This window comes from Carcharodon carcharias, chromosome 16 (genome assembly GCF_017639515.1).
Source record: "Carcharodon carcharias isolate sCarCar2 chromosome 16, sCarCar2.pri, whole genome shotgun sequence".
Lineage (NCBI taxonomy): Eukaryota > Metazoa > Chordata > Chondrichthyes > Lamniformes > Lamnidae > Carcharodon > Carcharodon carcharias.
In genome coordinates this window covers 78,697,976-78,722,684 of record NC_054482.1, presented here as the reverse complement: position 1 = coordinate 78,722,684, position 24,709 = coordinate 78,697,976, and the positions used below count along the sequence as shown (strand labels likewise).

Genomic DNA, 24,709 nt, shown 5'->3' with positions numbered 1-24,709 from the left:
GAGGCTAGAGGTGAGAGGAACATTTTATTAGCGAGCATTTTTTTCATCTCTTTTGCCTGGTTCTGAGAGGGATGTTGGAAAGATAATGACAAGCTTCAGGGAGGGCAAATAAAATGTATTAACATAAATTTATTTACATTTAATAGGACTTTATTATTCTTGAGTTGTCTGTTGGAAATATAATTTTCTGTTAATGGTGTCCGACTGCTATTATGTGCTGAAAGTTTTTCTCTGCAGTTCTGTCTCCTGATAGGAAAGGGGGGTTTAGAAAAACAGAACTCAGCCATCGTTATGATCACTTGACTGATAGAGCAGATTTTACTAAGAAACAATACTTTACTTTGACGGTCCTTTCTCCCTATTTAACATTGTATGTCAGTTGTGCAACAATATGGTAATAAACATTCTCCATTATGATGATCACAAAATGCAATGTGATCAACTTTTCTGATATTAGTTTTGGTACACTGAGGTGAGGAATTTTAAAAGGTTTGCTACTTCATCACAACCAAATGATTTTTAAAAAATTATTAGTTTTAAAAATACAGTTTATTGCTGAAAGTACTTATTAATTCTTTCTTAAAAATAAACTGTTGAACTTTTTAAGGGAAATGGCAAGATAGTTGGTGCCAAACACCTGGCGTATATTGTAGTGGCTTGCCTATTCTCAGAATAATACAATTTAAAACTAACAACCCCATTGCACAGTACAGAGTCTGTAGCTTCCACCCCATGTGGTCCTTTTATATATTTTGAACTTCATTAAATGTACTATCATGCCTTGTATTTGTAGGGGTCAACAAACTGTGATGAAGCATTTTGGCAAGACTAATTTCAGCTGCATTAGTACAGACTCCGGCAGGGAATTTGAGGTTTATTGATTCCGATAATGATGAATAGGAAGGCTGTTGATTTTTGCGATGGATTAACTCCTTAGGGGATTTGAATTTTTCAAACTGATGGTTCAAAGCTCTGTGTGTTCATCAGTGATTTTATTAAAGAAGTGCAGCAGGCTCATTGTTAACAGCAAAAAGATGTGACTATGTTGGCACTCAAATCCTCTACACTGCTCACCATTTTAATAGATACTTGATTAAGCCTTTCTTTAAGTTACAGAGCATATAAATGGTGAAGCTGACTTTTGCAGGCAAAATTACACAGCATTAGTGAAAACCTAATGCTTTCTATAAAGGTTTACTCAGGCCAGGCTGCATTCTGCAGAATTCTTGATTGTAATGCAGAAAAATCAGGAAACCTAAATGAATGTAGCATATTGCACCATATTTATTGAATGATAGTATACGAGTCATGATCCCTAGAGTTGCAGAATAAGGGTATACACAAAAAATTATGACAGTGGTGTTGTATTTAGAATGTCTTTGTAATTCTCGTGATGTACAGCATGTTGTAGCAATTGAGCAAGCTAAGGTTCCATTTGCCTTGGATATCCTGAAATACATAATCCAGATGAAAGAATGGATGTCGAGAAAGGCATCTTAATCTCTCTATTTGTGTTCTAGCAACCTCTTTACAGTTTTTAATGAATTATGGCTATTTATTATTTTTCCTCTTGTTCTGTTATGTTATGTTGATTGATGATATTCCAGTGGGATTCCTTTCAAATCTGAGATTCTTTTTGGCACTTATGGCTTCCGCGAGAAAAGATTGATGTAACCTGCAGTTTACTACTAAACAGTAGCCTTAAGCACGCCATATTTTAAGTAGGGACAGTTTTTATGTTAAAGGTACGTTAAGTAGATACAGTGCAAAACAAAAGTGCAAACAATTTAATCATGTTTGCTGCTATAATTGTTAATAGTTTATGCTTTTTATGCATAATATATACTTTGCGGTATCAAATGGATCAACATGTCAAATGCTGGCAGGGTTTCCATTCCTCAAGAATATTTGAGAAAAAGTGGAAAAGTAAGGAGAGGAAACAGAGAGTGCTATGATAACTTCATATTTTTGCATTTGTCATCATCGTATTTGATCCAAATTGAAACTTTGAAAGAAATTGGTTTGCGTTTGTAGGAATTTGATCCTGAGGAATTCTATCATTTGTTGGAAGCAGCTGAAGGCCATGCCAAAGAAGGACAAGGAATCAAGACTGACATTCCCCGTTACATCATCAGTCAGCTGGGGCTCACCAGGGATCCCTTGGAGGGTAGGTAATTTTACTGAAAGGTTAAAATGCTGACCCAGTACAAGGGAGCTTGTTTGTAAATGGTCTAGTGATTAACCAATAAATTGCTAGTCAAAGCATTTTAAAGGGAATTACAGCAATAATTAGATTGAAATCAAATATGGCATTTTTGGTTGTATACAAATTTAACTTAATAAGAATGTCTCATGCACAAAACCTGTGTTGAATGTAGTTGGTTGTTTAGAGCTGTCACCGCAGCAACTTTCAAGGTTTGAGATTTTCACACACTGTATATGGAAAACATCATCTCATCCCAAAAATGTTCCATTCATCACTTCTCACTTTCTCCTATTTTATTCTCCCTTTCTGTCTATAATTTCTTTTTATACTCCTTTTCTTTCATTTTATCTTCACCACCTACCTAACATTATAGTTTTCTGCTGCCTTTACTTAGTTTTTATGTAACAAAAACAAAAATAGCTGGAAAAATTCAGCAGGTCTGACAGCATCTGCGGAAAGGAACACAGTTGACGTTTCAAGTCCGTATGACTCTTCATCAGAACTAAGGAATAGGAGAAATGAGATGAAATATAAGCTGGTAGATGGGGGTGGGACAGGTAGAGCTGAATAGAGGGCAAGTGATAGGTGGAGGCAAAGAAGAGATTGCCAAAGATGTCATAGACAAAAGGACAAAGGGGTGTTGACAGTGGTGATATTATCTAAGGAATGTGCTAATGGGGACATTAAGGGTAGCAACCAGGAGAAGCTAGTGGCAGATGGCCTTAGTTGGGGTGGGGATCGAAATGGGCCATAAGGTGGAGATAAAACAATAGATCGAAATGAATTTTAAAATAGGTGGGAAAAGAAAAATATATTTTTTAAAATTATAAATTATTGGAAAAAGTGGGATTGGAAAGTGGGTGGGGATGGAGGAGAGAGTTCATGATCTGAAATTGTTGAACTCAATATTAAGTCCGGAAGGCTGTAAAGCGCCTAGTTGGAGATGAGGTGCTGTTCCTTCAGTTTGTGTTGAGCTTCACTGGAACATTGCAGCAGGCCAAGGACGGACATGTGGGCATGAGAGTAGGGTGGTGTGTTGAAATGGCAAGCGACGGAGGTCTGGATCATGTTTGCAGACAGACCGAAGGTGTTCCACAATGCGGTCACCCTGTCTCCTGCTTCACTTGAAAGGAGTGTTTGGGCCCTTGGACGCTGAGGAGAGGGAAAGTAAAGGGGCAGGTGTTGCACCTTCTGCGGTTTCAAGGGAAAGTGTCGAGGGAGGGGGTTGAGGTGTAGGGGGTGATGGAGGAGTAGACCAGGGTGTCCCGGAGGGAACAATCCCTGCAGAAAGCCGCTGCGGGGAGGTGGTGAAGGGAAGATGCGTTTGGTGGTGGTATCATGCTGGAGTTGGTGGAAATGGCAAAGAATGATCCTTTGAACGCGGAGGCTGGTGGGGTGATAAGTGGGGACAAGGGGGACCCTATCATGGTTCTGGAAGGGAGAGGAATGAGGGCGTATGCGCAAGAGATGGGCTGGACACGTTTGAGGGCCCTATCAACCACCGTGGGTAGAAAACCTCGGTTAAGGAAGAAGGCAGACATGTCAGAGGAACCGTTTTGGAAAGTGGCATCATCAGAACAGATGCGACAGAGGCAAAGGAACTGAGAGAATGGGATGGAGTCCTTACAGGAAGCGGGGTGTGAGGAGCTGTAGTCGAGGTAGCTGTGGGAGTCGGTAGGCTTGTAATGAATATTGGACAGACTGTCACCAGAAATTGAGACTGAGAGGTCAAGGAAGGGAAGGGAAGTGTCTGTGATGGACCACGTGAAAATGATGGCGGGGTGGAAATTGGAAGCAAAATGAGTAAATTTTTCCAGATCCAGACGAGAGCATGAAGCGGCTCTGAAGCAGTCATCCATGTACCGGAGAAAGAATTTTTGTGTCTTCATTTCTGAGGGTGGAGAGCATGAGATTGACACAGAGATGCTAGTATCCATTGTGAAAAGCTTTTAACGACAAAAGAGTACATTCAATTGCTCTGCGGATGTTGGGATAGCTCTATCCCCATTACATTCTCTTTCTCTCTCACTGGAAGGAGAAAATGCACAATCACATCACTGAGGCACAATGCTGGTAGCTCATAGTTTTGTCCAATATTCCTGACAAACTTAGGAGCATTACAAGGGTTGCATTTATTATTGGTATTGACACCTAAAGTTGGTCCTAGCCATGTGATATTTGAATAATAAGGTAAATTCTGGGAATTTCTTGCCCAAAGTATGTAATCTTCAAATACATTTCAGATTGACAGTTACAAATAAGTATTTATCCATTAAACGACTAGTGCCAGTCTTATCCATCACTTTACAAGGATTTGGGATGTGTCATCTAGCATTAGCAGAAATATTGAGTGTTACATGATTGAAGTTATTTTTGGGAAAAAATTATTTACTTTCATGTGTAAACAGCATTCGGAGAACTTTGGATAAAATTGTTATATAAATGAATTTAATTTTAAACTATAATTTATAATGATTTCTGGAACATAAGGTAAAAGAGTAGGTTTACATGCTGGGAAAGAGGAATTGATATTTCCTGAGCTGGTCTATCTAGCAGTGCATCCCTCCTTACTCATTTAAACCTTACTATTAAAATTCATACAAATATTTTTTGCATAGTAGCACTATCTGGATAATGTTTTACTAAACTCTTAAAGTCAGTTGCCCAAATTTAACACTGTACATATTCTTACAAAAACTGAAAGTTTTAAGATAATCCAGTTGTACTCTGTTCCCTGTTTTACTTATGCAAATATTATTTTGCCTTTGTTTTAAGAAATGGCCCAGCTAACCAACTATGACAGTGGCAATCTAGAAGCTCCAGAAACTGATGATTCTATTGATGTGAGTATTGGTGGTCAAAACCAAAATATTAACTATCGTTTTAAACAGCTCATCTCACCTAACAGCATGCTTCATAAACTTTTACAGCAGCTAAGTCCATTACTGGAAAGCAATGTACATTGTTCTGAATGAGTTAAACTCACCTTAAATGAGTTGCTGATGATATTTATCTCTTTCTTTTCATAAGACAATTTGTAATTGTATAGCATCTTTAATGTAGAAAAATATCCCAAGATGCTTCATAGGAGCATTATCAAACAAATTTGGCACGAAGACGCATAAGGAAATATTATGGCAGATGAACAAAAGCTTGTTCAAAGAGTTAGGCTTTGAGGAACATCTTAAAAGATGAAAGAGAGATCAAGAGGTTTATGGAGGGAGTTCCAGAGGTTAGGGCCTTGACAGCTGAAGGCCTAGCCATGAATGATAGAGTGATTTAAACAAGTGATGCTGAAGAGGCCAGAATCGGAAAAATGCCGATATCTTGGAGGGTTGTACTGCTGGAAGAAATGATAGGATAGGGAGGAATGAGGCCATGATGGAATTTGAAAACAAGGATGAGAATTTCAAAACTGAGGCACTGTTTAACTGAGAGCTAATATAGGCCAGCAAGCACAGGGGTGAGTTAAAACACAGGCAGCAGAGTTATGGCGGGCGAAAGGTGGAAGAACAAACAGGTGAGAGTTGAAATACTTAAATTCAGTGGTAACAAAGGTATGGAGGTGGGTTTTGGGGGGAAAATGGAGGAGAACTAGAAAAAGAAATGAGTTGAGGGGTTATCTTTACATTCCAGGATGCATTCCTGACACACTGAGAAATTTTGACATGTGGTACTTGCCCTATTGTACTTACCCTATTGTACTTGCTGTAGTCCAGTTAGATGTCTGGCATTGAACAACTAAACCAGTTGTCCACCATATCCATTCAAGTGATTAATAGGCCCGTTAATTACTTAAGTTGGCTACCTGTCGCTTGCTGGTAGAAAGCCACTGTGCCTCTGACCTGATGCCTTTGAAAATAGCTCAGAGGTGAGAAGATGCTAGCCAACTGGCATGCTGTTCTTCCGCAATGATTCTGACCAGCGTGCCTCCATGGCCATTTGTAAGTCCAGCCCCCAGTTTGTGATATGACATGGCTTGGGTTCCCAAACAGTGAGTCACGGGCCCCGGTGGGGTCATGGGACAAGATTTTGGAGTTACAAGCTTTGAGGCCACAATGGCAGTTGTGGAGTGAAGGCTCTGTCAGAAAAGTCCTGGCTCCAAGCCTCCATGATACGCGCACCAGATTTTGTTTCCTGGCTCATAGTTCTCTGGGAAGGAGACAAGCTTCACACAGCAGTGTCAGTATCTGCATTGAGCGTGCCCATTTTTTTTTTCTGGCTCTGAATCTGGTCTACTTCTCAACTTGAGATCATTGATATAGTATCACATTTCCAGGCAAAGCGGGCTCTGCTTAAAACCTCCTCATTCTCAGCCAGTGCAGTGTGGGTGCTGAAACCTTTTTCAAATCATTAGGGATTTTTCATGTTTGCAGCATTACCTTGCTCTTGTTTGATTTATGGTAGCATGTTTTCCAGAAACTTAAAATTTTGCTAGTTTGGGCCAAATCAAAAGCGTCGGTGTTCAGAATATTTCTCGTTAGGCCCAGTGAGTAAGATAAATTTCAAAACACAAATTTTCAAATGTTGAATGTTTGTGTGAACATTAATCATTAAATATCGATGGTTACTATCCTCAGAACAACACCTGTATTCCCCCTGCCACCCAGAGGTATTCACTCTAGGATTATACCAAGTCTGAGGCATTAAAATGGGATCACACCAGGAAAAAGCTTGGGAAACGCTACATTATGCTCCACAAAGTGGCTGAAGAAAATTATACATTTACCAAGTAAATTAAAAGAGAGTTTTTCAGCATATAAACCTCTGAATAATACACCTGTTATATCACAGGATTGTTATTCAATTTAAGTTAAGAATTTGGTTGGAGATGTTACTTTGTCCTTATGTTAGTATGTTAATTGCATCTGCAGGATAAGAAGGGCAAGATGTTTTAAAACTTTTCTTCATATATTTGTCATACCTTTTTCTCTTATATTGATAACTTCAAAATGTGATGATTTAGAACAATCCACAAAGTATATCAGATTTACATGTTGAATTTTACTTACTTTCAGGGTCGAGGTGCTGCACTTCACACAAAGAAAACCCCATGCGAGGAGGACTTTGAAAACCTAAAACTAATTAGCAATGGAGCTTATGGGTAAAGATATTCATTCTTAAACAGAGAGCCTAGTCATCCATCTTCCCTTTCTAAGAAAAAAAGACATTTTCTGTAATTGTCAAGTGCTAATGATACTATCAAGGGCTTTGATTTGGCCAGTAAGACTGTGAAATTGCAGTTAAAATGGCACAACCAACGAAGATCTTCCTTGGGTCTTCCCAGGTAACTACATCTCCAGAAACATCAATACAAATAAAGTAAGAAAAACCAAAGGAGATTAAATGCCAAGGTCAAGACTTAGAGCTGTCCCTGTATGAAATCACAGCTGTTGTTATGGCCTGAAAATGATGAAAATCCAGAAATTAGATCCAAAAATGCACCCATTCCTCCATCCATTCTGCCAGTGTTATGTTCAAATTCCCTATGAATCTAATTTGAATAGACTAGATAGTAAAAACTAGGGATAAATTCATGTAAATCAGTATAAGACAATCAATAAAAAAAATCAATCAAGAAAAATATAACTTTTTTTCCTGCTGCACCTGAAAATTTGATTATAATAATAAAAGAGCCCCTGAACAAGTGTAATTGTAGGAAACGCGCATATAAGGCTTTGTAACTTTCTGAACTTGGTAATGGGGCCATTATAATGGGAAGATACGTGTTTGGGAGGTGGTGTCAATGAATGATTGTGAAAGATCAAGAGTATTTTGGTGTATTATAACTGACTTACACCAAAAGTCCTGGAATCCTTTAGGCTGCATTTTGAAACCATGTATGGAACACTGAGATTAGATGAGTTAATGTTTTTCCACTAATACTATAAAAATGTTATTAATTGGATTTGCAGATTAACCTGCTATATGTACAGTGCAATGCACTGAATTGCTAATTCTGAATAACCTTCGAAGAACATTACCGTTTTATTAGGTTTGTCATGTTAGTTGCTGCTACTTCCGATAATAGACTTGTGTTACTGTTAGGTTTGTGTTATAATGGAGTTTGTAAATGGTACAATGTATATGTTTATTCCAGAGCGGTCTATCTCGTAAGGCATAAGGAAACTCGGCAGAGGTTTGCTATGAAGAAAATCAACAAGCAGAACCTCATTCTAAGGAACCAAATCCAACAAGCATTTGTTGAAAGAGATATCCTGACCTTTGCTGAAAACCCTTTTGTTGTGAGCATGTTTTGCTCATTTGAGACTAAACGGCACTTGTGTATGGTAATCGAGTATGTAGAAGGTTAGTTACTGAATTAGTTATGCATGCGCAGTCTCTTTCTGAAATAATAACTACATTGCCAAGTTCAAGTTATGATGTACCTTTATAGAACAGTATTCTTTCTTAAAAATTACTATCTATAATATATTATTTCTTGTTTCTTGTATGGAAAGTGCTAAGTTGTGCTCGGTGTGATTCCATGATTGCTGGCAATTCACTTGTAAATTGCCCATTCTTTGTATATGAGCCTAGATATCAAATGTTAATGGGTTCCTTGACTCCAGGATAGTAACCAAAATCAGCCATGCTGTCAGGTGTGAAATTTGCACTGTGCATTATGTGCAACAGAATCATACACCTGCTTCTGATGATCATCTTTATAATTTTGCCCCTAACAGCACAAATAAGCAAACCTCTACTGATTTTCACCTAAGTGGATATGCTTCCTAGCATAAAAACAAAAATAAAAACAAAAAAACTGCGGATGCTGGAAATCCAAAACAAAAACAAAACAGAATTACCTGGAAAAACTCAGCTGGTCTGGCAGCATCGGACTGCTTGTTTGTCCCTACAACCACACCCCCACGCCACTTCTCTCTCTCTCTCTATCTCCGCCCCCCACACACACACCTTAAACCAGCTTATATTTCAACTCTTTCTTGGACTCAAACTCCAAGTTCTGTCGAAGGGTCATGAGGACTCGAAATGTCAACTCTTTTCTTCTCCGCCGATGCTGCCAGACCTGCTGAGTTTTTCCAGATGCTTCCTAGCATGGTCACTCACTGTCATCAACAATAGCATTCCTGGTAACTTCTCCCCTTTTCCCCCTGCAATGGGCCATTCCCGATGTTGCGTGGCCCCTTGCTGAGTCCGGAGCCTGGCAATGATTTGATTCCAGTGGAAATTCAGTGGGACATTGGAGCCTGCAATGGCCACAGCACAGCCAAAATCATTCTTACGAAAGGGTTCCCCCTCCACCCTGATAGCCCTAATAACCTTGAGACTTCTTTGTGATGGAAACATCTGCAGCCTTTTGAGAGTACCTCTAATTTGAAGTGCCCTCATGCTCAACCTTATGCCTCAACAATGCCAATCCCTCCTGGTGGGGCTGCTGGTCAGCCAGTCTTGCGGATCCTCTCATTGGAATCCCACGTTCCTGTTCTGTCTACCATACTTAATTGGACTGAATGTGGAGGTGGCCTGCTAATTGGACAGCTCCTGGAAAATCTCCCCTCCTAACACACCACTGACTCAAGCGGGGGTTGGGACCTGGAAATGGTCCCAATGCCCGAAAATTTTATATGTGCAGGAGATTCTGCCCTTTAAGTGCAAAAATAAGAGTGGTCATTTTGGTTAGGTGTAATGTTTATTTATCCCTTGTTACTGTGAGCTTTCCACACTGCTCATGAAAATGCATCACGGTATTCATCACCAAATATATACTACATATTTCCTTATTCTTGTTTAAAAACCCACACTGAGCAATGATGTAAATGTTGTGCCATTAAATCTTGAGTTATCTCCAACATGATCTCTGACTTTTGTGTTCACACCTGATTTCAAATTATTTACTACTTGCTATAGCATATTGTTAGCTAATGACAGCTGGAAAGTAATGCAGACGTCTTAAGAAGAAAGTGTTTTTCCTTACTATCTCCACTGAGCTACAAGCTTATAAATAAAATAACATCTTTGCAAAGGTCAGCTTGGACCGATTGAAAACTGATATGAATGCAAACTAATATCATAGAAGCAGGCATTGCAGGGCATTGGCTCCACTGAGTGCCTTTAAGTGCTAATGATTTTGAATTTCTCACAAATCTGTCTGCATCTCTACAACTTCTCTAGATTGATGTTTTTGTTTTAACTTGCATCTTGAAATGAAATATCCATAGAATATCAAATATTTTCTTGAGTGTAGATTATCAATGCTTAAATATTTAAGTATATTTAGTTACAGTGGTACGTCATTAAGTCGATTACCTACGGGTTTGGTGCAAAGCGACGAGTAACCTAGAAAGTACTCACTGGATTTATGGAACGTATGTTTACTCATTTTCAAAACAAATTTTTCTCACTATTTATCTAATTTGCCTCTGACCTAATGGGCCAATTAATAGACAACAAACCGCAGTGTTAGCCAGTAAGATCATTTAGCATTTGGTACTTGGCCTCCGTAGTCTTCCACTTGGGAATTTTCACTGGAGGTAAACAATGAGAATAGTCAATGGTCACATTAATTAATAAAGTTCAACAGATTTTCCTTAAATGAATCCAAAGGGGGCATGGAGATTAAGGTTTGTGGAAGATTGTTGCAGTCCTTAATTGTTCTTGGAGAAAAAGAAGTTAGCAAAGAAAGCACGCTGGGGTGTATACTGTTGAAACTTTTGGTTATGAGCTCTTTGAACTTGGTCACTTTTAGGCTTGATGCACTGCTTAGAAATATGTATTTAGCCATTCTAAATTATACCGTGGCATGTTAATCTGGGGTTTTCCTTCAGTTCAAAAGACTGTGCCAACCCAGTAATGTGACCAACTGGAAGACACTAGGATCTCACAAGTAATTGGCCGTAATGAAAAGGGGTGCCTGATATTGAACCTTCTCAAGGAGGATAATGTTTTTAGCAGTATATGAGCCCCAAGCAGCACACATAGGTATATTTTCAAATTCAGATTTCTAGCATCGATAATAGCAAAGCATTTCTATAGTTGTCCTTTTTTGTATTTTGTATAATAGGTGGTGACTGTGCAACTTTATTGAAGAATATTGGTGCTTTACCAGTTGAAATGGCCAGGATGTATTTTGCAGAGACTGTGCTGGCTTTGGAGTACCTACACAATTATGGTATCGTTCACCGAGACCTCAAGCCAGACAAGTATGAACTCATGCATTCACTAATTTCTACCAGACTAATAACTTAGATTTGAAGTGTTTGGAGTACTTAGTGTTAGGCTGTTGTTCACAATTACTAAACCTACAAATTAGCGAGATACTTAACAACCACATGGCAACCCCATGTGCATGTACTGACTTTTTGAGTTCTCAATTGAATTGGCATATTCTCACCATTGAGGATTACAGCACAAAAGAAGACTAACCATTCAGCCCTGTGTGTCAATGCTGGCTCTTCGCCCAACTGATCCAAAAGTATTCCCATAAACCCTGTTTTCTCTCCATAACCCTGTATCTTTCTCTGTTTGACATATTTTTCCAGTTTTCCGTTAAAGGTTGCAGTGATCTCTGCTTTCCATACTCCAACAACTGATTGCATGAAGAACTTCCGAACCCTTCTCCTCATTGTTTTTATGCCAGTTTTAACTTGATGATTACTTGTTGCTGACAACCCAAGCAGAGGAAATAGTTTTTCCCTATTCGCCCTTTCAATCCCTTTATAGTATTAAGAACCTCTATTAGAAATGCTTTTCTGCATTGCTGAAAAAAAGGCATGTCTAAGCTGTTCATCTTGCACTCTTCCAGACACTTCGCAAGAATAGCAATATGAGGGGAAAACAACAATTTATACTGTATATGAAGAGAGTGCTGATTGGTTGGCAAGAGGCATTGCCATGGAGAATGCACCAGCGATGGTGGCTGGCAGTTAACTACCAAGCATTGTTTGAAATTTAAGCCAGGCAGCTTGACCCTGATTGGTCAAGGCATTGCCCTGAGGAGTGAGTCAGTGAATGGCAGTAACTTATTTCGTTGAGCTGAATACACAATGTGTGTACATGTTCTTTCTGTCTGCGAAGAACAGGACCCTGTGTCTTAATATACATAGCTTTCAGTACATGCAAATGCGCCACACTGCAAGCCTGACTGAGAATCTCAAACTGGTTGTTAGTGTAACTCTTAGCAGACTGAGGAATATTTAGCAAATGTTGCCCAATCGCAAAATCACATCTAATGTTGGAAACAGCATGTTGAGTTTTGTAGGCACGGGCTGGTTGTGTACAGTCTACCCTGTACGTGGCGAAAAGCGGCTGGGACATGCTGTTTGATACAATCCGCCAGTCTTTGGGATGTACATCCTACGTACCTAGCATCACATTGAAATTAACATGCCACATTACTCATTTGTGTGATAGGCAGAAGGTCTTTTTAGCTTGACGGTAGCATCCTGTTAGTGGCGAATATCACTTGTGTTACTATTGCATGGTAGCAGTATGAAACAGTTAACCTGTTGTTTCACCTGTTGCTCAAATTTTTGGGATTCCCTGCCCTTTCAGAGTAATCTGAGATAGGCTGGGCACTCTTCAGGGCCGAAAGTGACAGCCTTAGGCCAATTCATAAGTTTGCATGGTATACAGCATGAAATGATGTTTCACGCTGCTGCTATGCAGTAGCAACACAAGTGCTATACGCCACTAACAGGATGCTGCCGTCAAGCCAAAAAGACCTTCTGCCTATCACACAAATGAGTAATGTGGTATATGAATTTCAGTGCCACTTTGATACTAGGTATTGTAGGCCATACATCCCAAAGACTGGCGGATTGTATCAAATAGCATGTCCCAGCTGTTGTTCACAATGGGCAAGGTACAGACTGTAACCAACCAGCCCATGCCTGCAAAACTCAAAACACAGTGTTCATTAGATGTGATCCCACGATTGGCCAAGATTTGCTAAATAATCCTCAGTGTGCTTAGACATCTCTTTTTCAGCAATGCTCAAGTACTTTATTGCTAAACAGCTTTTTACATTCTTTGATCCATTGAAAATAGCCCTTGTATCTCAAGTGTCAATCTATTTTCTTTTGATTCTAAGGAAAAGAAATTCCACTTTCTTGAAAATTTGCATTCATTGCTTTCTTTAGTAAAATAATTCAGCAAATCCAAATATACCAGTATCAATTTTATTATCACATCTGTCAAGAAACACTTTCACATAACATATTTCAACATTTTGGCAATTATTTTGACATCTCAGATGGCCGAAAAGTGCTTGCCCAGAAGAAGAGTTCCAGATTTGCCAGATAACTACCTGGTCAGCTGCAAAAATTAGTCGACCTAATTCACAGATGAGGAGCAAAGCTTCATGAAAAGCTACCTTAACAGTCATACCCCTTGCCGTCTACTCGAGCTCCACTCATAAATCACCACTTTAAGCTTTTCCCCCTTAACTCCCTCCACTCAAGATGCTGACCCCAGTTTCTCCAAATAAGTATTGCTGCTGGTTTCTCTTTTTTTCTCTTCCCTTTCTCCCAAAAGTAATACTTTTGGGTTCTTCTCCAAAGTGCTGCACCCAGGTCTCCTTCTGTCTCCTCCACAAAGAGCTTCCTCCATTCCCTTCAGTTGCTGCTCCAGACTTCTCCCCTCTCTTCTGTTTAAGTGCTCCTGCTGGATTATCTTACTCTGCCTCCCAAAAGCACAGGTCTCAGCCTCTTCTCTTTGTAGTCCCTCTCAAAAGCTCTGCTCTTAGCCTCAATCTTATTCTCAACAGGACTTGCCTGCTTTAAATGTGGCCCTTTCGATGAGTTACACAGGAGCAAAAAGCTTGTTTCAGCTTATAATTAAATAAATGTCTTTGAGATTAAAACCAGCTGTTAATTAACCTTGCTGAAACTGTGGTAAATTCTAGTGAATAAATTCTGTCCAAAACCTTCCCACTTTCACCACTGAACACTCAGGCAAAATGTGCAATATTCCTATACCAATGTACATGAGCTCATTCCATAGTGTATTTAATGCCTCATGCCATTCCTCAGCTGAGCAACTTTATTTCAAAGAAATCTAGAAAAATTATGAATCAAGTGGATATGAGCATAAAATCAGTAAATTTCAAGACAGACTGAAAGGGGGTTTCCTTTCACAAATAGTAAATAATGAAAGTAGTCAATTGAATTTCAGTTTATTTCATAAAAATAACCTGGATTGTTATGATGTGACAGATGATGTGTACCAGGCAGATCAAATCCATGAAGGAAACTTGATCACACGGTCACAACTGTTTTGTAATGTGTGCCCTGAATTCAGAAGTGATAAGACAACCATGACTTCAGAAGCTTTTTAGAAAACTAAATTAAACATTTATTAACAAAAGAAAAGATTTCAAGCACATACATAGGTCTACAAATTACTACTATAATAACTCCTAAAACCCCTAATTAATCTGACTCCCAGTTACACCTCCATTAAGGCAATAATAAAAACAAATAGATTTAAACAGATCCGGGCCAAGCAACATGATACCCTGGATAGGAGAATTCAAAGTGAGTTTTTTCAGCTTTAGATCCTGTAGACAGCAACTTGATGCACAGACGCTGGAGGCTTTTCACACGTGTTGGATATTAGAATGCCTTCTGCTCTTATATATAGCCTCATCTCCTTTATGCATGTTCCTTCCTTTTTAATGCAAATTCCATTGTTCCAAAATGCTTTGGGACTTTACCTTTCACATAATATAAATCTTTCATGGTGCTCATATTATCAGTAATCTTTGAGAAAAATAAACACATTGTTTGGCTTAGCTTCTTCTGGCTGGGTGTAACATCTTAACATCTCTTTGAAATTCAAACTAACCTAATTTACCTAAAACTGCAAATTATCCTTACACCTCACATTCTAAAACTTCAGCCAGTGTATGTATATAGCTTTTCAAACCTAGCTTTTTTTGATGCATCAAAGCCTCCAAACCAAGTCTCCAATTCAATTGCGTCCTCCACACATTCACATACACATAGAGAAACTATCTAAACCCCACTATTAACCTACCTTTGCAATAAATCACAATAATATTATGAAAATTATTATTTTCATGACAACCCCTTCCTTACGGGAAAATGAACTGTCATAATTTTAAAAAGATGGCTTCATTTCCTTAATCCATTTTACACTACCTCCTATACTTAACTATATTCTCAACTATTGCATTACCAGATGCATGCGTTGACATAACAATATACATACAAATCATTGATATCAACAGAAATTGTTCCAGTCCAGTGTCCAGGTTTTTAAATGACCGATTTTCATTTTGAGCTTCAAACTCTTGACAAAGCATCTGCAATTAGATTTCCTTGTCCGGCCACATGTATAATCTGTAGATTAAATGGTTGCAGGAATAAGCCCCAGCCTTGCACTTCTGTCTCAAAATTTGTCCAGAAACTTTAAAGGATTGTGGTCTGTATAAACAATTGTTTCAAACGAATTGTTTGCAACGTTAATCTCAAAATGCTGCAACGCTAACACAGTCCCAGAGTCTCCTTTTCAATTATTGAATATCTTCTCTGTTGTACATTCAGTTTCTGTGAAAAATACCCTATCGGTTTCTCAATTCCAGTTTCACTTTGTAACTCTTTCGAGTACAAACACATTTCCATCTGTTTTTCAGATGAAGTTATATTGTTTCATAGTTTGCCAGTGTGAGATTTGAACTCTTGATCTTGGGGTTACAAACCCAGTACCATAACCACTTGGCTATTTAGGCCAAGCCAGTTTTCACCTTGTAACAGTACAGCCCAAATGCCTATATCACTTGCGTTAACGACCAACTTAAATTGCTTGACATAATTGCGTACTGCCAAAACTGGTGTTGTATTCAATACAGTTTTCAACCTGTCAAATGCTTTTTGCCACTCCTGTGTCCATTGAAACTTCTTGTTCTTTTTTAATAGTTCAGTCAATGGAGCAACCACACTGCGAAAATTTGGTACAAATGTTTGGTAAAACCTGCTCATGCCCAGAAATCTGAAAACTTCTCAGTTTGCTGTAAGCACGACAAAATCCACTTTTTACATGACACACCCTCTGCTTCTTTCTTCCATCTGGAGTATTTATTAAATGATTTACTTCACTCAGTTTCTTTTCAATCCTTTAAGGCCCACTAAGCCCTGCCTTTAATGAGTCACCCAGTTCTGGTAACAAAATTAGCACCGTTTCCCAAGCAACAAAACTGTGAGCTGTAACTTTCCTGTCTGCATTCACTTTCATCACTTGCTGTGATATCTTGAAATGTTCCCCAGCCAACTCACATGCTCTGTCCAATCTTTCTCTGAAGTTTGACACATAATCCAGGAGAACAGTTTCTGAATTTTGACTCACCAATTTCTCTTGAATCAATTTCAGTGGCCTTCTTACCTCATGACCATAGACTAGTTCAAAAGGATTCAAAAGCTTCTTGGGTGTTACGGGATCTGTGCTCATCCAGGCAAGTGGGGAGTATTCCATCACACTGCTGACTTGTGCCTTGTAGATGGTGGACAGGCTTTGGAGAGTCAGGAGGTGAGTTACTCATCGCAGGATTCCCAGCTCCTGACCTGCTCTTGTAGCCACAATATTTATATGGCTAGTCCAGTTCAGTTTCTGGTCAATGGTAACCCCCAGGATGTCGATAGTGGGTGGTAATGCCATTGAACTTTAAGGAGCAATGCTTAGATTCTCTCTTGTTGGAGATGGATGTTACTTACCACTTCTCAACCCAAGCCTGGGTATTGTCCAGGTCCTACTGCATTTGGACATGGTGCTTCGGTATCTGAGGAGTCACGAATAGTGCTGAATATTGTGAAATCATCAGCGAACAACCTCACTTCTGACCTTATGATGGAAGGAAGGTCATTGATAAAGCAGCTGAAGATGGTTGGGCTGAGGACACTACCCTGAGGAACTCCTGCAGTGGTGTCCTGGAACGGAGAAAATTGACCTCCAACAATCATAACAATCTTGCTTTGTGCTAGGTATGACATCAACCAGTGGAGAGCTTTCCCTCTGATCCCATTGACTCCAGTTTTGCTAGGGCTCATTGATGCCACGCTTGGTCAAATGCAGCCTTGATGTTAAGGGCAGTCACTCTCACCTCACCTTGAGAGTTCAGCTTTTTGTCCATGTTTGAACCAAGGCTGTAATGAGGCCAGGAGTTGATGGAGCTGGCCCTGGTGGAACCCAAACTGGGCATCAGTGTGCAGGTTACTTGGACAATTTTCCACATAGTTGGGCAGATGCCAATGTTGTAGCTGTACTGGAAAAGCTTGGCTAGGAGCGCAGTAAGTTCTGGAGCACAAGGCTTCAGTACTATTGCCAAAATATTGTCAGGGCCTATAGCCTTTGCACTATCCAGTGCCTTCAGCTGTTTCTGATATCGCGTGGAGTGAATAGAATTGGCTAAACACTGGCATCTAATGTTAGGAACCTCTGGAGGAGGCCGAGATGGTCATCCACTTGGCACTTCTAGCTGAAGATTGTAGCAAATGCTTCAATCTTATTTTTTGAATTGATGTGCTCCCCCATCATTGAGAACAGGACTATTTTTGGAGCCTCGTCTTCCAGTGAGTTTTTTAATTGTCCAACTCCATTCATGACTGGATGTGGCAGGACTGCAGAGCTTAGATCTCATCCGTTAGTTGTGGGATTGCTTAGCTTTCTCTTTTCATTCACAGGATGTGGTCTTCGCTGGCTAGGCCATATATTGCCCATCCTTAGCTGCCCTTGAGAAGGTGGTGGTGAGCTGCCTTCTTGAACCGCTGCAGTCCATGTGGTGTAGGTACACCCACAGTGCTGTTAGGAAGGGAGTTCTAGGATTTTGACCCAGTGATGATATATTTCCAAGTCAGGACGATGAGTTACTTGGAGGGGAACCTATGGTGTTCCCATAGATCTGCTGCCCTTGTCCTTCTAAGTGGTAGTGGTTGTGAGTTTGTAAGATGTTGTCTAAGGAGCCTTAGTGAATTAGCTCTGTCTATCATTTGCTGCTTATGCTGTTTGGCACGCAGTTGTCCGATGTTGCAGCTTCACCAGGTTGACACCTCATTTTAGGTATGCCTGGTGCTGCTCCTGGCATTCCCTCCTGGACTCTTTTTTGAACCAGGGTTGATCCCCTGGCTTGATGGTACTGGTAGAGTGGGGGATATGCCAGGCCATGAGATTACAGATTGCGTTTGAGTACAATTCTGCTGTTGCTGATGGCCCACAGTGCCTCACGGATGCCCAGTCTTGAGTTGCTAGATTCTATTTTGCATATTGGTAGTGCCACACAACACAATGCAGATTATCTTCAGTGTGAAGGCGGGACTTCGTCTCCCCAACGACTGTGTGGTGGTCATTCCTACCGATACTGTCATGGACAGATGCATCTGCGACAGGCAGGTTGGTGAGGATGAGGCATGTTTTCCCCTCTTGTTGGTTCCCTCACCACCTGCCGCAGACCCAGTCTAGCAGCTATGTCCTTTAGGACTCGGCCAGCTTGGTCAGTAGTGGTGCTATGAAGCCTCTCTTGGTGATGGACATCGAAGTCCTCACTCAGAATACATTCTGCATCCTTGCCACCCTCCATGCTTCCTCCAAGTGGTGTTCAACATGGAGAAGCATTGATTCATGAGCTGAGGGAGGATGGTATGTGGTAATCAGTAGGAGGTTTCCCTGCCCATGTTTGACCTGATTCCATGAGACTTCATGGGGTCCGGAGTTGATGTTGTGGACTCCAGGGCGACTCCCTCCAGACTGTATATCTTTGTGCTGCCACCTCTGTCCTGCAGTTGGGACAGGACATACCCAGGGATGGTGATGGTGATGCTTGGGGCATTATCTGTAAGATATGATTCTGTGAGGATGGCTGTGTCAGGCTGTTGCTTGACTAGTCTGTGAGACAGCTCTCCCAATTTTGGCACCAGCCTCCAGATGTTAGTAAGGAGGACTTTGCAGGGTGGACAGGGCTGAGTTTGCCTAGGCCGATGCCTGGCAAGCCTGCTTTGTCCGGTTTCATTCCTTTTTTGAGATTTGTAGCAATTTGATACAACAGAGTAGCTTGAGAGGCAAAAGTCAACCACATTAATGTGGTCTGGGGCCCCATGTAGGCCAGATCAAGTAAGGGTGGCAGATTTCCTCCCCTAAAGGACATCCCTAAAAAAACAAATGGGTTTTTACAACAACCAACGATGGTTTCATGTCTTTGGAACTTTATCTTTCTCATTATATAAATCTTTCATAGTGTTCATATTATAAGTAACCTTTGGGAAAAATAAACATATTGTTTGGCTTAGCTTCTTCTGGCTAGGTGCAGCATCTCACTCTTTGAAATTCAAGCTAACCTAATTTATCTAAAAATGTAAACTTTCATTACACCTCACATTCTAAAACTTCAGCCATGTCTATGTATTTAGCATTTCAAACCTAGCTTCTTTTTTGATGCATCAAAACCTCCAGACCAGCTGTCTCCAATTCAATTGCATCCCCCACACACATACACAAAGAGAAACTATGAACCTAACTTTACAATAAATCACAATATTATGAGAATTATTATATTTTCATGATAGGATGATTATACATTACACTCACTTTTGTCTTTACATTTGTGGCTTGTACTCTGATATAACATGATCTCTGGTATGGCACACACTGTTGTGAGTAGCAAAAATGAGTCAATATTTAACATAACATTTGCATATGGTACCCACAAACAGTTTTACAAAGAAATAGCTACTGTACTTTACCTTGTACAGATATTATACAACTTACTGTAGTCAGCCACTTTATGTAAAGGAGCATCATCCTAATGCTATAAATGAGCATATTGTTTATAATTTTTGAAAGTCTGTTCTGAGTTAAAAAATTGCCACTTTAAACATGTAACACTGGATAATTCAATGATTATTTCAATTACATTAATCTTGCGTTCATGTAGAATCATAAATGTTTTGAACATTGGCCCCAAAGCATTATAACTGTCTTCTGAACATTCAGATTAGATTACTGTCTTTAATTTAACCTACTTGTATTGAGATGTTATTGATGCATCCAATTCTATTAGAGTATTGACAATTTTAAAATATTGACAATTTGACATCATTACTTAAATTGAAGAAATCTGTTAATTGGTTTCTGTCTTGTTTGTGTTAGAAAAATCATTGGCGATCTTTGTATACATTGTAAAACCTTTAATATTGATAGAATTATTCCCTCTTGCAGTCTGCTCATCACTTCGATGGGTCACATAAAGCTGACAGATTTTGGACTTTCAAAGATTGGCCTGATGAGCCTCACTACTAATCTATATGAAGGACACATTGAAAAAGACGCAAGAGAGTTTCTTGACAAGCAGGTGATAACCCCTGATGATCTTCTACTGAACATTTTGAATGCTGTTATTTGCTGACCTCTTGTGAAATTACCATTATGAACGCCGTTTGGTGTTAGTCTCATTGTTACAACTTTAACTAACCACAATATCCTCTGCTTTGCTTTATCTCTCCTGCGATTTCTATTAGAAAACTTTGGAGTTGGTAATTAAGTGAGAAATTATATTTATAAAAAACTCAATCCTGAATGTTATTTACAGTTTCTTTTACACAATGTCCTTGAAATTAAGTGCATTTTTCAGCTGCTTCCATTGTGCAGCAGGATAGTTAAGAATGCTGGACATTCCTTCATAACATTATCCATGGAATAAGGGAATTCCTAAATATTGGTACAGAAATACTGCAGTCCCTAAAGGATGCTATAAAATTTAGTTTGTGATTTGTTCCTTGTTTTATTGTTGAACAGAATGGCATGAGGGACAAGAAAATAAAACTCTGGAAAACTGCGCTGCCCTCTAAGAGGGATCACCAAATAAAGGCAAAGTCTCCTCTCTAATGACCATAAAAGTGTTTAAGTGAAATAAATCTGATAAATCTCAACCCTGCTTACTCCATATCTTTGCATAAATTATTTGCCTCACTTAGAAAGCCCTAAAGTATGAATATTTTCCAGTGGCAACACCAAGCTCAGGTATAACTGCTTCCTGAAAAATAAACTGCCTTAGAAAAGCTGCTATCTGCTGCATCAGTATATTTTATTTTCACTTTACTTTCCAGCTGTTATTACATCATGCTATAATAATACAGGTTGCTATGTCTGTTAGCAAGATTCACAGTTTGTGTCAAGACACAGAGGAAATTGTGATGTTACTAGTTTGGGCTGAATTTGAATACATATTCTAGAGTGAAAGACATGTATTGTAAGGCTCGGTATCACCCATTCTTTAAAATTTTAATCAACGAAAAACTAGAACTTTTTGAAAATTGTTAACACATTCGTTCATGTCTTTCCACCTGGATCGGAAAGGATAAATAGTCCGTCATTGTTGGTTTAATCCACTGATTGCTTAGCAGTAGTTTCTTAATTAATAAAAGTATTACAAAACTAACATACTGGAAACCTAAAGCTGATTCCTATTAAACTTTTTATCAGTTTTGTAACTGAAATTTTCTTTAATAATTTGCTTATTAAATAGAAAATGTTATAAAAACAGTTCATGGGATAAATACATTTGGTATTTTAACATCTCTCTTATTTCTAACCATTTCTTTTCTTTTCCTCTTTCACCAACCCCACCCACCCTTACACATTTCTAGAAAGCAATTCACCAGATGGTGACACTTGCACCTTGTTTAAGTGGCCAATTTTAATTTGAGAAGCCTGATGGTTTGCAGGCTATTCAGTGTGAACCTGATAATGTAATCACTTGGCTTTCAGAAGTGTGGACGTTCCAATGGGACCTTCTGGACAAGCCAAATTTTTTTCATTTCCAATCTAGGCACAAATATACTGTATAAACATCTTTGCATTAAAGATAGGACAACTGAGCAATCAAAACAGGGAAAATACAGCCTTAATGCCATTTTCAACTCATTTAGAAATCAAGTTATACTATTTAAATAGTACTGCAGCAGTGGTGAAGAGAAAAATGTGAATTCAAGATAATTGCAGCAAGTAAATTCAGACTTCGGTCTGTAGAATGGATCGGTTACACACAAGAATAATTGAATTTGGCATGTAGGGATGTAAAAGGAAGGGAAAGTATGTATACAGCATCAAGAGACAGAGAATTACTTGTTGCCAAAATAAAACGGTCTAAGTGGGATTCCAAGATAGGACTAGCAGTAACCTAGCTTGTGAGTGTGGAAGGCCATGCAAGGGACCAAAAAATGATTTGATGTTAGAAATGGGCAAGAAATGGTCCCAACACAAAAGCAAAATACTGCAGATGCAAGCCTGAAATAAAAACAAAATGCTGGAAATACTGAGTTAATTTTTAGGTGATGACCCTGCACTAGAACAGGAGCATTGGACCCTCTTACCCATCTCTAATATATTCCCTCCATCTGGACCCGTCCTTCTGGCCTCTTGCCCTTGATGGCCCATTTCATTGAGAATTGCTGGCATAGCATCGGCTGTCTCAATTCCTGTGCTCCTATTACTCTCTCCAACTTATTTCCCTCTGAACTGGCAGCACTCCGTCCTCTCAGGTCCAACCCTAATATCATCATCAAGCCTGCTGACAAGGGTGGTGCTTTTGCTGTCAGGACTACTAACCTCTATTGAGCAGAGGCTGAGCGCCAAATCTTAATGCTTCCTCCTATTTCCCCTGGACCGTAAGCCCACTGCCGAATATCAAGAAATTGCAATGACTTTTTGTTGAAATTTTCACCTTGGACCTTTAATGGTGTGACATGGTTTGGTTAATTGGTTGTCAGGTGATTTCTTTTTGAGTTTTAGTTGATCTTGTCTTCTTGGAAAATCATCATGCATCCATAATTCTGTCTTTTCAGGTAACTATTGTCAAATGCTCTGCTTAATTAAGATCAATGTAGCATAATTATCAGTTACCCCATGCCAGGGGTTCCAACATGTTGCAGGATCAACTTTTAGTTCATACAATGACACTGGTTTTTGTGATGTGTTTTTTGAATGTTAAAAAAAATCAGGTATAGTTTATTGAGCTACTTTCATTTTCTGGGTATTTCTGAATAGAAATCCACATTAGAGTGAATATTCCATTCATTTCATCATATGATGTTTGCTAAACTGGAAAGCTTTTTTGTTGAAGCGTAGATCTACAATGAGATTTAAATGTGCAGCAAAATAAACTGTATAAAAACTGGTTTCTTTATCTTGGCAAAGGTATGTGGAACTCCAGAATACATCGCTCCTGAAGTGATACTGCGGCAGGGTTATGGGAAGCCAGTGGATTGGTGGGCCATGGGTATAATCCTGTATGAATTTCTGGTGGGGTGTGTTCCTTTTTTTGGAGATACTCCAGAGGAACTGTTTGGACAAGTGATTAGTGGTAAGTTATGTTTTGGAATTTTGGAGCTACACATCATAATTGAGGTGAAGGTGCAGAACTTTAAAGAGAAGCAACAAATAAATCCTCCACTGCTGAATTGCTTCTAGAACCCTGAAGGTTCGCATGTATTTTGTGGTGATAATGACAGTGAAGCTGTCAGCATTCGCCATCATTACTCCATTAAAACTGACAGCAACTTTGGGATTCCACATGTTTGCAGAATAACACAGAAACCTAGAAGTAGCAGTCAGTGATTCTGTGCTGCTCGAAAGAATGTCCCTTCAGGTTCTCTCAAAATGCAACCCGTAACCAGTCAGTAAATTGGCAAAAATTTCCACATTAACACTTAGTTTCGCTGAAAAACCCTTGAAAATGTTACGCCTTGTTGAGTGAGATGTAATTTTTTTTAAACTGCATACCAAGTTCGTCATTACTGCTTAACACCCTCATTGGCACTGAAAAGCTAGTATTATTTTGGTGGAAATTTTCTCCATTATGATTTAATAACAAAATTCCACAATTTTAATTCTTTTAAGGTTTGTTCATATTTTAGTTTCTATCTTAATCCGATCATATTCATTTATTTTGCTATTTGAGAAATTCATTTAAAAACAATGATAATTCCTGCTTTTAACTTCCTGGTTTGCTGTCCCTGAAAATGTTTTTTGCTGCTTGCAGACATTATTGCTGCTCATGTCATTGACGTGGTGCCAGATTTAAACTCCAGTCAGGAAAGGGGAAGTCCACACTGCAGAGATCTCTAGATCTTTGTGGCCAGTTTTTCTCAAGGTCAGTGGTAAGCACAGTTGCTTCGCCTCTGACCGCTAAATCTAGTGGTTATTTTTTTACAGTGGATATCAAAAACCTTTTCTACAATACATTTTCATCCAAGGGGAATCCAAGTCTTATAATTCTATTAGGGTTATATATCCACTGAATGCTGTTATTAGTCGAATGGTTATTGCACATATAAAATTATTTCGTGCATTATTTTAATAAAGTTGTAAATTTATTTTAACCAGCTTAACAACTTACAGTATTGGATATAGTAGTTTTGCACAAGTTTTTTAGACAGTGTTAGAATAACATTCAGCAGGTTTACATAGAATTACATAGAAATTGCAATACAGAAACAGACCAGGTTGGTTTTTATCTTCCACACAAACAGTAGTCCT

The 24,709-nt window shown here is 39.1% G+C and overlaps 1 protein-coding gene across 3 annotated transcripts in view; it reads left to right on the top strand.

Moving 5' to 3' along the window:
* Window positions 1-24,709, top strand: part of mast2 (microtubule associated serine/threonine kinase 2) — a 541,117-nt gene that overhangs the window by 470,741 nt on the left and 45,667 nt on the right. For all 3 annotated transcript variants that reach the window (XM_041207758.1, XM_041207757.1, XM_041207759.1), the window contains 7 exons: window positions 2,035-2,167; window positions 4,982-5,049; window positions 7,225-7,310; window positions 8,307-8,515; window positions 11,232-11,370; window positions 20,393-20,525; window positions 23,369-23,534. In XM_041207758.1, coding sequence (XP_041063692.1) covers window positions 2,035-2,167; window positions 4,982-5,049; window positions 7,225-7,310; window positions 8,307-8,515; window positions 11,232-11,370; window positions 20,393-20,525; window positions 23,369-23,534 — 934 coding nt within the window. The remainder of the gene's footprint in view (window positions 1-2,034; window positions 2,168-4,981; window positions 5,050-7,224; window positions 7,311-8,306; window positions 8,516-11,231; window positions 11,371-20,392; window positions 20,526-23,368; window positions 23,535-24,709) is intronic.